The 13,626-nt window shown below is 41.0% G+C and overlaps 1 protein-coding gene across 1 annotated transcript; it reads right to left on the bottom strand.

Moving 5' to 3' along the window:
- Positions 1–1,859: 1,859 nt before the first annotated feature.
- Positions 1,860–2,786, bottom strand: LOC124101253 (olfactory receptor 5AR1-like). The gene has a single exon (XM_046457129.1). It carries the CDS (start codon positions 2,784–2,786, stop codon positions 1,860–1,862), a length of 927 nt encoding a protein of 308 aa, XP_046313085.1.
- Between the last annotated feature and the right edge of the window lie 10,840 nt (positions 2,787–13,626).

The raw sequence follows: 13,626 nt of genomic DNA, 5'->3' as shown, positions 1-13,626 counted from the left end.
ATAAAAAAAATGTGAATGTGTCTATTTCTCCTGGAATTTTAGTAGTTTTTGATGTCCTTGTGTCTCGTGTATACATATTAAGGAATTTTGCATCTTCTTTGGGAAATGAATTGTTTAATATTATCTAATTTCCTCTTTATTCTTGATTACTTTCATTGTTCCAAAAATCCTTATCTGAAGTCAACACAGCTACCCCATTTCTTTTGGTTAGTTTCAGCATGGTGGTTCTTTCTCCATTTCTTTACATCTAACAATATCTTTATATTTTAAGTGAAGTTCTTATCAGTAGCATATAGTTGATTTTTGTAATCAACTCTGTCTTGTTTTGGACATTTACATTTCTAGTAATTATTGAAAGAATTAATTCAACATCTACAATATTCATAATTCTTTCATATTTGTTATTATTTTTTTAGTTTCTCTCATCTTTCTGGTTTTGTTTTTATTTTTGTTTGGTACCAGGAAATGAACTCAGGGGCACTCAAACACTCAGCCAGATCCCCAGCCCTATTTTGTATTTTATTTAGAGACAGGGTCTCACTGAGTTGCTTAGCACCTCGCTTTTGCTGAGGCTGGCTTTGAACTTGTGATCCTCATTCCTCAGCCTCCCGAGTCAGAATATTACAGGCATGTGCCACCACTTCCTGCTGCTTTGTTTTCTTTTCTTTCTTTATTTTTTTTTATCATTTTATATGGTTTTATTTTGTCAGTGTTTTGTCCTTGAATTCCTAACATACATTTTAACTAACTTAGGCCCACTTTCAATGAGCACTTTATCATTTTTTGTGCATTGAGAAAACTTATAGAATAAAGTAACTCATAATATTCACACAATAACTATCTGTGTGGGAAACAAAAACCTGCTTTATATTTATTTGACTTTTAAAAAACTTGTCAATCATTTCATACCCCAAATAATGTGATTGTCAATTCTTCATGTTCACTGCACTCTATCACATAGATCACAAGAAAACTTTTTATTTTATTTAACTTGATGCTATTGCAAAGAAGGAGCTGTCAAAAGCTAAACAATGTCTAAAATCAGATTATTGGGTCTGGGAATGTAGCTCAGTGATAGAGCATACGGATAGCTTTCCATTTCCACTTCCATTTCAATATGGCTTTCCATTTTCAAAAACCTCAAAAATGAAATGAGAATGGGTTCTACTCTTTGGCTTCAAGATCTAAGCAGAGTATTATTCTAAATAACTGAATTAGGAATAGTAAGGCAGTTTGAAAGAGAGGGAAAGGAATAAGTAGATTTTAGAAAGGTTAAAAATGTGTTTCTTATGTTACATTCAAAGACATGGTGTCAAGAGAGAGATCAAAATTCAAGATTAGGGGCCATTACATGAGAATGATGATAAATATTTGAGAGTACCATATAAGAAAAAACACATAGGAGGAAAAAAAAAAGAACATGAATTCTTACAGATACACTGGATGGAAGAAGAATTTTTTAGAAATGATTTTTAGGGTGGGGCTGGGGTAGTGGCTCAGAGATAGAGCACTCTAACCTAGCACATGCGAGGTCCTGAGTTTGATCCTCAGCACCACATAAAAATAAATAAATAAAGCTACTGTGTCCAACTAAAATATAAATGTTAAAAAAAGAAGTCATTTTTAGGGTAAAACCTGAAGAAATCACAATTTGTTTTTCTGTGTTGGAAAAGTATATAAAACCACTGAAGCAAAAGATCATCTGGAGAGAGAAGCCAAGCAGCAGGTGGTGGTGTGGGGAGGGGTCTGCAGGGTGAAGGATCAGCAGGATGCAGGGGGAGGAATGGGGTAAGGTTTGTCTGCATCCCCTGGTCATCAGACCCCCTGGACAAGAGCCCACACTGTGCGGTCACTAGCACTCAGAACTTTCTCTGACAGTACAGTCTGTGTAGCGCGACCTTCATGTCTCGGTTCCTCAGACAGTAGATGACAGGATTCAAGGAAGGGGTGAGGATGGAGTAGAAAATGGATGCCAGGCGACCCTGGGTGGGGGAGTACTGAGACGCAGACCTCAAATAGGTGAAGCTTGCACTGGTATAAAACAGAAGGACCGTGGTCAGGTGGGAGGAGCAGGTGGAGAAGGCCTTCCACCGACCATCCACGGAGGGCATCCGCAGGAGGGTGGAGATGATGCAGATGTAGGAGAGGACCTTGAGGGCAAAGGAGCTCATGATGACACAGCTGCCCACAGCGAAGACCATCTCCTCGCTGGAGTGGAAGTCGGCACAGGAGAGTCTCATGAGAGGAGGAATGTCGCAGAAGAAGTGCTCAACAACATTAGGCCCACAGAAGGGAAGGGAGAAGGTGTTGAGGGCCAGGAAGGCTGCATAGAGGGCCCCACCCACCCAGGCCAGGACCACCAAGGCACAGCAAAGCCTCTGGCTCATGATGGCCCCATAGAGCAAGGGCCTGTAGATGGCCATGCACCAGTCATAAGCCATGGCCGTGAGCAGAAAGCACTCTGTCGTAGCAAGTGTAAAAAACATGTAAAACTGAGTGACACACTCAAAGTATGAAATGACCCCAGTTCCCTGAAGGGTGGTTTCCAGGGCCTTGGGGATGGTGACTGAGGTGTAGCTTAGATCCACAAAACACAGATTCTTCAGAAAGAAGTACATGGGCGAGTGGAGGCGGCTGTCTCTAACCACAGCTATGATGACAGAGATATTCCCCAGGAGGGCAAAGGCATAGACCAAGGAGAAAAATAAGATGACCACTAATCTCCATTCTGGGATGTCTGAGAAGCCCCTGAGGATGAACTGGGTCACTCTGGTGTGATTGAACATTTCTCCCTCTCTGAAATTATGTTCTGATGCAGTGGCCACAGAGAGCTAAGCAAGAGAACAGAAACAGGAGATGAACTGGAAACCTTGTCCATGAAGGTCTTTTGTCTACAGAGGTACATCTTCTCTCAATGAAAAACGCCCAAGAAGCAGCTTATGTAATGATCATAACTCAGGGAATTATGTGATGATTTTGATGAACCAATCTGCAGCCTGTGTCCAAGTCAACTGCTCTTATCACATTGCTGGAAAACAGAGCCTCATGGAAGAGAGGGAGAGGGGAGGACAAAGGGGGAGAACAGAGGAGAGGAGAGGAGAGGAGAGGAGAGGAGAGATGTTTCACCAATTTTTCCTCCCCCTTCATTTTGGATGGCTTCAGGTAAGAAGTTCCATGTATTTACTTCATACATTGCCACAGTTCACCACTTTGGGGTGTTTCAACATTAACTCCATCAGTGATGTTTTAGCCAATGGAGAGATGTATATTTTTTAACTCCTTCCTTCCTCTTGGTGTGACTGCCTATAGATTCCCCAAGCACTCCTAGATTTTTTTTTTATATGATTACCTTCTTGCCCAATTCCCTTTACTGGTGGCAATTTTGCTGTCTGTCCCTAAACTATTGATTTTCTTGTTTTTTTTAAGGTTGAATGATTTTACTGTTTTTTTTTTGTAGTTTCAGGATTTACTAAATTAGTAAATGTTTTTTTTTAATTTGTGAAGTACAATTAACATATTGATCAGAAAATATTTAATATGTTAAAAACCAAGAAAGACTACCTCAACTTCTAGATCAACTTCTAGGTAATAATATAAAAACAAAACAACAACAAAAACCAATGACAAGGAACAAAAGAAATGGAGGAAGGAGGACCAGATCAGGAGGAAGAGGAGAAGGAGGAGGGGTTAAGACAGAGAATTAAATGCAGTCACTCTTCAGCAAACCTTTTAGCAGAACGTACAGGAGAGAAGAGGAATGTGTTCACTGCCACTCAGGATTCCGTCTGTCTGTGAAGTTTGGCTGGGTCTCTCTTTATACTGCAAATGTTATCTGAAAGGAGGTAGGATGGACCTCTTTTCTTGGAAAAAATGAAGTAGAAGTCCATTCTTCAGAGCTCAGTCTATGACCTGCAGAAAAACCTTCTCCTTTAGAAGATTCTTGTTCTTTGTCCATGTGTAACTCAGACAACTGGACTTTGCAGTATGGAATAATACTTTTGAAAACACTAGATATCTCCAAAGATTAGAAATGAAACCTCTATATGAGCCCGCTGTCCCACTCCTTTGTATTCATCCAAAAGAACTAAAATCTGCATACTATAGTGACACAGTCACAACTCTCCATGTTTACAGCATGACTCCAAATAGCTAAGATATGGAACCTGCCCAGGTGCCTGTGAAGAATAAATGGCTAAAGACAATGTGGTCTATGTATGCTACAGAGTTTACTCAGCCATAAAAAAGAATGAAATGATGTAATTTACTGGTAAATGGATGAAACTGGAGAACTTCATACTAAGTGAAATAAGAGAGTAAGAAAATCAATGGTGGAATGTTTCCTCTTATATGGGGGGCTAGAACAAAATAAGGAATGGAAAAGAGTGAACCTCAAGAAGGTAAAACAGTGGAGTAGGGAGAATGGGAGGGAGTGAACATGGACAGGAAAGGAGGAACTGAGAAATGAAATTCATCAAATTTTCCTATGCACATGGATGCACATACCCCAGTGAATGCCAATCTTACGTTTGTCTTTATAGTGCTAATTTAAAAAAAAACAAGAAACAAATATAAATGAGATCATTAGAACAGGAAGGAGGTCAGGGAAATAGGAAAGGGGTGGGGAAGCACAAGTACAGGGGCTGAAATGTGGCATTTTATTTTCATGCAATACTAATATTTTAAAATGAAACCACTATTATGTATAAGTATAATGCACCAATAAAATCATTAAAATTACTTAGTAAAAAAGATTTAATGTTATATTTCTTACATATATATTTTATTAATTCAATTTAAAATATGAAATATTTATTTAAATTCACAAAATCTTATAAATTGCACTTACTACAGTATAACATATTTAATAAACATGGAAATATTTCTGAAATCAGAAGAGCAAAAACATGGATCTAACAGATCTAAAGTTCAAACACATTTTTAAAATATTTTGTAAACATTTTTCTCTGCACAGATGTATCTAGTGGGGTGGTGGTGATGTTCTGGCTCCTGACCCCTGATGGGGGAGATGTTTTCCCTTAAGCCTCATTTTTCAGATAGGACAAGGAACTTGCTCTGCCATAGCAGGAAGGTATTGGGGAGTGGCCACAGCTCTCACCTCCTCCTGAACATCCATTCCCACTCCTCCTAAAGGCTTTGCTCATGTGATTGATGATCTTGACTCAAGGCTGGGCTTTTCTAGTCAGGCTCTATGACAAAGCTCTGACAAGTGCTCATCTTAGCCACATTTTCAATAGGGAATTCATATTTACTTTGGAAAGTTGGTTAAAGTTGGGAAATTTAACTCTATTCTGACATCTGATAGGATTAAATACATGCGTGTAAATTTTTGTCTACTGTCACCTCATGTGGAAGAGTCCTAGAATTGTTTCATATCCTTAAATACATTGAGGTGAAATAGGTCACAATAAACATATTAGAGTTAGAATATCTAAAACCAGTTTTGAGGGATCTTTTATAAAACAACTCTGCTAAAGCCCAGGGAAATTGTCTTTTACTGAATGCATAAACTTGATGTAAGCCTTGATTCTAGGTGTGCATACCAAATCCCTGCACCTTAGAAGTCTGGGTTTAATATTTATTTCCTACTTGCCATTTTTTTCCCTCTGCAGGCATGATCCTTCTGAGCAGGATGGGGCTCAGTCTTTCTCTTTATGCAGTCAGTGCTCAGGACCAAGCCCAGTTGGTGCTCAGTGGAGAATAAAGGAGTGAGCAGCCTGAGTACAACCTGGGACGTTGCCCTTCACACACTCGGCTTTTAGATGTGATGCTGCAGGAGCTCGCTCTAGCATTTCCAGCAGCGGGAGTGCACAAGCTCCTGCATAAGTACAGTTAGGAATCTTGCAGACACTCAGCAGAATCACACTATGAAATATGATCATACTGATATTAAATATTATTGAATTGTAGAAGCTTATCTGCTGTTCTGAGCCTGCCCTTCCCCAATGTACCCAGACTCCAGAGAAGGCATTCTGTATCCTCAGCAGAACTGGAGAGCCAAGAGCACAGTCCATCTCTGATTCCCACAGCTCCTCTCTGTATTCAACATTAATAAGAATTGAAAGAGGACAGTTGACTAAGACCCTCCAGTCATTGACTCCAGGCCAGTCAGTGGGCAGATAGAATCAGGACTTGGAGAACACTAAAGAGCATTGATATAGGTGTGGCTGCTGCCAAAGCTATGATCCTGAGCAGCTGTTGGAGGCAGTCCTGGAATTTTCTGTTGGATGGAGACATCTGTGCAATACTTGGGGAATGGCAAGTTGTGCAGAGTTCAACCCTAGAGTACCTATAGTGTGGGAGAGGTACATTGGGGTCTTCTCCTACCTGGAATTCCTGATGCAACTTGTCACATATATCCCCTGTCAAGTACAAAGAAAAATAATTCAAAGAATGATATGGGGATGGGTGTGCATAGAGGTCCTTGGGGAAACCCAGAAGGGTGTGAATGCTCAGGTGGTCAGGGACGAAGCAGCAGTTAGCAGAATGCCCACCTGGCTCATGCCAGAGACACCCAGGTGAGTCTATGGCTCCTGGTTCAAAGTTCAAAGAATAGGTGAGAGTATGCGCCTGGGCTGAGGCTAATCCAGGAGGGTTGGGAGACTGATGTCCCCCCTTTCCATCCCTGAAGCACTTCCCAAGTCCTCCCTCATTTCAGGAGGACCTGAGGAACCCTGGATGGTGAGGCCACCCCTGGTTATTGGAAGAGAGATGTCAAATCCTCAGTGTGGGATGCATGCTTGGATGGATGATGAAACTTTTGTTACCAATTGTATGTGGAGGTCAACAGAATATAGTGGTCTTACCAGGAGTCACTGAAGTTCAGATGTTTGCTAATATTAGTAGTTCTAGAAATTAAAATTGTGCTAATGAACATTTGCATCGTCAAATCTTGTGCCTTCTAAACAGTAAAAACATTATTCCCCTGAGAATGTCTTTGTTAACAAAATTAATCTTCAACCCAGTATCCTCGAATACTCTTCTTTCTAGAGGATGCCAACCAATGAAAGAAATATCCTGTGGGAATATGCTATTGTTCTCACCGGCTTATGAATACATTTGTTCCCCAAGGTTAATAATCTGTTTATCTGTCTGTTTGCATGAATGTGTATGTAATTGCAAAAGAGAAAGCATCATTTCTATTGCCAAAAAATAAATCATGAAAACCACATATGAAACAAAAAACAGGTGTATCAACCCAGCAGTGTGCATCTCACGTTCCTGCATCTTTAGAAATCTGTGTGCTTTCCTTTAGGATGTTGGTAGGTGTTGAAGGGGGCAGGAAGGTGGTCCAGCAATCCAAGCAGAAGCATATTCTTCAGACGGAGGCACTGCTGTTGTTGTCCCTGGGATCCCAGCTGCCACTAGCTTGCATGAATTCTTCCTTCCCACTCCCTCCTCTGGTCACCCATTGCCCCCTGCCAGATGTACTAGGCTGCCTTCTGTCCTCTGTTCCCACTTCAATTTTACAAGGACAGACACAATCAGTCTTTTGGTTTCTTTCTTATTTTTTTTCCTTCAAATATCCCCACAAAGACTATCTGCTGATCACATACCTAACAGAAAGGCTATCTGTGTCCTGCTCACAGCTGGTCATTCAAGGACTTCAGACTTGCAGTGTCTACATGGTTATGATGTCTTGAGTGTCCACATGCTTGTAAATAAACTCCTGCTTAAACAGGATTCACAGGCAATTCTCTAAGAGCATCTGGTGCATTATTCATGCTCAATAAGTGTGAGCACTTTGTATCTTTTCTCTGCATAGTTGGGGTTTTCTGGAGACACATTCACCCCATGCTTCCCTAATCACACCTGACTCTATGATAGCAGTTGGGGGTGCACATGAAGCAAGCTGGTCTCCTACTTCTGAGGTGTGTTTATCAGAGGCAGTATGCATTAGCTCACAATTCCTGCAAAATTGGAAAGCTAAAACAATGTCACTTGTGGATATCTTCAAGTAAATCATGATAGTGAAACATATGATTCTTTATTCTTATCTTTACAAGGGAAAATAAAGAGGAGTCTTCTCTGTGGAGTGAGCCATTTGATGCTGTCAACATTCCCCAACAGATTTGAAGTTATTTAAACAGCCACAGAAGTAGGAATTAGCAGCGATTCCCATCCGGAATATAAATAAGACTGTTCCACTAGAAGTAGATATGTATTCTTGTACATAACTGATATGCAGACGTGGTGGTGAATTTAAACTCTGACTGGTTGTAAATAGAAATAATCCACTCATTTTATCAGAGCCTTTGTCTGGTTTTTAGCCCTGCAGCATTCTAAAATAAATGGAAGTCAAGAAAAATTAAAGATGTCACTTGCAGTTAGGTACCCATGAGGTTTTATCTCAACTAATCAGATCTCGCATGGAGCAAGACTTACTTTTTGCATCCAGACACATCCAAGTGAGGGCAGAGCAGAACCTCCTCATCAGCAAGTCAGCAAGTCCTAGGGAGGAGAAGGCTGCAGAGGTGGGTGGAGTGGCTGGTTCTTCTGCATGTCCATTAAATAATGGGCCTTGTTAACACTTCCACACCATCAGGGAAAATGAGGTAATGTGATTGGAGCTCTCTAGGGAGCTTGCCCTGGGAATATTTTTGGTGCCTATCACTGGATATTTTATTTCTAGATAACATTGATTGAGAATTCCTAGGGGCACCTTGCGTTATTTGAGAGAGCTTGAAAAAAGAACAACCTGGGAAACATGGAAATGCCAGTTAGTGAAAGAAATTTTAATAAATTCATAGTAGAGGTTGATAATGTAGGAGTTTATCTGGCTGCAGAACAGGAGCTCATGGGGCCCTGTGGAGGGTCTGTCAGATTTTTGGAGGGAAGGTGCTTAGATATGCAGACGGTTTAGAGACTTACATATATACACACATGTATATGTAATGTCTACTCTGCCAAAGAATGTGCTTCTTGAATTGTGCTAGGTAGATTTGTCTTGTAGATTATAAACAAGAAAGAAACACATACAGCTTGGCCTTTTGCATGTGTGCAATTGCAGCTACTCAGGAAGGTAGGGAGGAGTGTCCCTAGTTTGAGGCCATCCTGGGCAATTTAATGACCCCTGACAGTGGCACTAATAGGACTGGCTCTGTAACCACCCAGATGGCCCAACAGCAGACCTAGGCTGGAGAAGTGGGTAGGAGAAGCTTCCTGAGGCCATGAATATCTCAGTGTAGACAGGGTGGCAATAGGGTGACAAGATGGAATTTGAAGCCAGAAGAGCAGCACCATTTGAAGCCCTGCACAGGGTGGTGTGTTCAGCTACTGGAGACTCCACTAATCCTTATACTTTGTAAATTGCATACCTTTATAGGTATTCACAAAATCCAGGTCTTGGCTTGACAAAAGGAAGCAGGATATCAGTTTCAGGAGATGAAGTCATTGTAAATGGAACCAGCATTTCCAAGTTCTTTGGAATGAGGCAGGCTAGACCTTCCCTCAATCCTCTGAAAGATGGCCTCTTCTCAGTCTCATGTGAGCACATGAACAGTGTGTATGAAGAAGCAGAATTCTCAAAATGGGGCTTTGCCAGAAGCAAGAAGACTGTAGAGAGATCCAAGGGCAATACTAGTAATTCTAGGTGCTTATCTTTTCCTTTTTGTCTGTGCATTTCCACATACTTTACCCACATTAACTCATTAACAATCCAAACCTTACAAAGGCCATCCATCATTCTGAGCTTTGGGATGTAGGTTGTGATATCATGTAAGCTGTGCATCCAGAGAAAGCTCCTTCTTGAGAGTGACAATACTTTTCTGTCCACAGCTCACAGAATCCTTTCCAGCCACTAGTGGTAAACTCATTTCTTGACTCCTGTTCAGAGAACTCCTTTGGTGCCACCTCAGTGCCCTGTCCAGCATCTCAGAACATCACAACTGGAATGACTCTGCAAATCTCCCCTGCAGTGGCTAATCCTGTCTTATATTATTTAAAACATTGACTTATTCAACTGATCCAGGGAAGATAAGTGAAATGCCCCAAGCAATACAATTAGTTAGCGGCACATGAAGTTGCAATTCCACCATTCTGAACAGAATGCAGTAAGGGGGAAAAATCTCTTATCCAACAGATAAATTAACACTAAGCCCACAGGCTCAGAGCTACAAGTAATAGAAAACATGTTCCTGAGTTATTATAATGTGAAATGAAAAACAATGTACATTAAAGACTAGAACCTGGGCAGCCTTGGGCTTCATGCATAATATCTTCCAAGACAGATTAATACCTTTTTTTCCAAGAATACACCTAGATCAACTCTGAGCTTTTTACAGAATATAAATAATTCACAGAATAAAAATAAATATTTGTGGACTGACTTGGTGGGCCAAAATTCTTGGCAGTTTGACATTTTTCCATTTTCAGCTTTATTTTTTATCCCTTTTAAAGTTTATTTATAAAGGCATAGCTGACTAGGGATCAGTACAGCTGTAATAAATGTCCGTGTTGGTTGCAGTCACCTATGTTTCCCAAGCTGGATTTTAAGAAACATTAATTGTGGGGTATCTGAGGGGGAAAAAGATTCTGTGTTCAAATAACTGAGTAACATTATTAAGCTTCCTACCTTGTCCCCCAAGGGTCTAAAGGTGCATAGTTTATTAAAGATACTGTGAAGAGTTGGGAAAAGAAAGTTTTAACTTTGTTGAAAGAGGCGTTTTCCAAGATTTTGTCCATGGTAGAATCCCTCCCACATTTTTGCACCTTGGATTACAGGTGTGCACAACCACACCTGGCTTTGCCAATCCTTTATTGGTTGATGTAATAGTTTCTTTTAGTGTGTGTGTTGGGTGGCTGGGGATTCAAAAAAGGCCTCATCTATGCTATGAAAATGTTCTATCACTGAGCTACATCCTCAATCCTAATTTAGGGTTCTTGTCTATTTTTTAATTCTCACTTCCCAACTGATCTCCAGTTAGCCGGTCATTTGTATTCCCTCCCCCTGTTTGTAAATTTGATACTAGGAATTGAACCCAGGGATACTTAACCACTGAGCAACACCCCCAGCCCTCTTTTATATTTTATTTAGGAACAGGGCGTCACTAAGTTGTTGACGTTAGCTTTAAACTTGTGATCCTCTTGCTTCAGCCTCCGGAGATGCTAGGATAACAGGCATGCCACTGTGCCCAGTTTGGTTTATCCCATCTTTATACTCTGTCCTACATAGAGGGAATCCGTGAAGACCCCAATTAGCAGTTTTTTTTTTTTTTGTCATCTCAAGAGAAAAACTTTCCTGGGTGTGCCATTCACTTTCCACTGCCAGAGTCACTAACTCTGTCTCCCCATCCAACTTGCAGGATTCTCCAGGATTTGAAGAGCAAAGAGCAAGTATCCATGGACAGGAGCTCTAATTCATCTTAAGAGAAGGCAGTGAAGGAAAACTTGAACTCTGCAAGGCTGATCATGCAAGCCCATGTGATATCAGGTGTCCAAACCCCTGGATAACCAGGGGTTCTGCCTATGGCTGCTGTGCTTGTAGTCTTATCACCAGGCCAGGCCTCTGACTGTCATGGGAGATTTCTGCATTGTGCACTCCTGCATGGCTTTCCACCTACAAGCCAATGCAGCCCCTTGCATTTACATATAGTTGCCCTTCAGTGGATATCTCTGGACCAGGTATCCATATCAAGGTCTTTCAGTTTGTTCTAGTGGTGCCTCCAGCTATAATCCTTGGATGGCAAGCCAGCACCCATCTAGCTTCCTCTCCACCATATGTCCTTATGCCCCGCCCACCTACAATGTTGCCCCTCCCACTCTGGCCAGAGATTTTTCCACTCACTGTCCCCCAGTAAGATACCAGACTGGAGCCATCCCACGTCCTAGGGCGCTAGAAGAGGCCCTTCCAGAGGGGCTCGCTACCAGTAGAGGTGCAGAGTACCTCCGTGAGAAAGGGCCCCCCCCACTTCAGCATTTCAGCACCCCCAACATCCAGCCATGAACTCTGCCCTCTGCCCCCTTCCCCTGTTGAAGACCCTCAGTCCAGTCCCCACTACCCCCAATTTCCCTGCAGCGCCCCAGAACCCACCACCACCCTTTTGTCCTGTGGAGTACAATGAGGTGGGCTCTGCTTTGATTTTTGTGTATGACCTCAAATTTTTAATATTTTGTTGGTACCAAATTGAACCCAGGGCTGATAAACCACTGAGCCACATCCCCAGCCCTTTTTTATTCTTTATTTTGATTCAGGGTTTCATTGAGTTGCTCAGATCCTTGATAAGTTGTTGGGGTTGGCCTCCAACTTGTGATCTTCCTGCCTCAGACTCATGAGTTTCTGTGATTAAAGGCATATACTACTGCACCTGTTTCTCTTTGCTTTTTACATGGCGTCTTTTGATCAACAGTGTGAAATTTCATATAAATCTAATGTATCATTTTTTTGGTTCATGCTTTATAAGGCCTCTGTAATAGCTTTGTCTACCTCGAGGTATGGACATATTCTCATATGTTTTCTTGAACCTTTATTATACTCGTTTTTAAATTTATATCTATGATTAAACTCTACTCCAATAAAAACTCAGTGGTATCTTTTGCAGAATTTGACTTATTTTTTTCCAAGTCCTGCGTATTGAATCCAGAGAATTACAGGTATGCACTACCACATCTAGTAGAATTTGACGAGTTTTCACTAAAAGTAAAATGGAAGAACAAAATGTCACAATATTCAAGACAGTTTTAAAGAAAATGAAAAGGCAGCCTCCTTTTGCTAGATATTGAGATTTATTATAGAGATTTTGTAATGGATATGATGTAGTATTAGTGCAGGATTCCTAAGTAGCCAATGGAACAAATAGAGCCCTCCCCCCCCAAAACAGACCCTTGCATACCTAGAATCTTTGTGCACCACTCAGGTTGTCCAAAAAGAATTATCAATCAGTGGAGAAGGAACAGCCTTCAATAAATACACCTGGGAACTGGTAAAACAGAGCAACATTTCCTAAATAAGAAAAAAATTACAATTCTATCTCATATAATATACTAAAATCTCCTCAAGACGTTTTACAGGATACCTAAGCAATCAAAGGCTTAAGATGTCACTGATTCTGAAGCCTATCATATCCTCTTGGTAGAGAGAGATGGAATCAAATGTACTCTGCAAAGGGTAGGTATAACTCATCTGCTGCACAAGATGCCACCACGAAGGAAAGGAGGCACAGCTCAGTGAACCAGTGAGGGACAGAGGTGCTATTCTTTATTCTGTCACAACTGAGCTCTTCTTGGAGCAGTTACTGATCTCTTGCAACCATTTTCCAATGAATCTTATGTCTTCTATGGTATCTCTGGGTATTTTCTTTGGTTCACTTTCAACTACCCACTGTTTTGTGACATATGGATTGTGGAATTGACAGCAGCATTGCCATGAACATCTGTTGAGTGTTTCTTCTGTTAGATAAATGCAAGGTTTCAGACTGGAGATATATCCTGAGCCACTGTGGTTAAAGGCATGCACCGTGGCATCCAGAATATTCTCACCTTTTGCCTTGATTTTCATTGTCTTTTGATTTAGAAATGTTTACAATGTCTCCCCCCCCTTTTTAAAGAATATTTGTACTTTTTAAGGAATGCTTGCCTATCTTCAGATCAGAAATTCATGCCCATTATTTT

The sequence above is a fragment of the Marmota monax genome, unplaced genomic scaffold (assembly GCF_021218885.2).
Source record: "Marmota monax isolate L192 unplaced genomic scaffold, Marmota_monax_Labrador192_F-V1.1 WCK01_AAM20220418_F8-fsc00814, whole genome shotgun sequence".
In the NCBI taxonomy this organism is placed as follows: Eukaryota; Metazoa; Chordata; class Mammalia; order Rodentia; family Sciuridae; genus Marmota; species Marmota monax.
The sequence above is the reverse complement of the archived record's forward strand: the minus strand, read 5'-3'. Positions and strand labels throughout refer to the sequence as shown.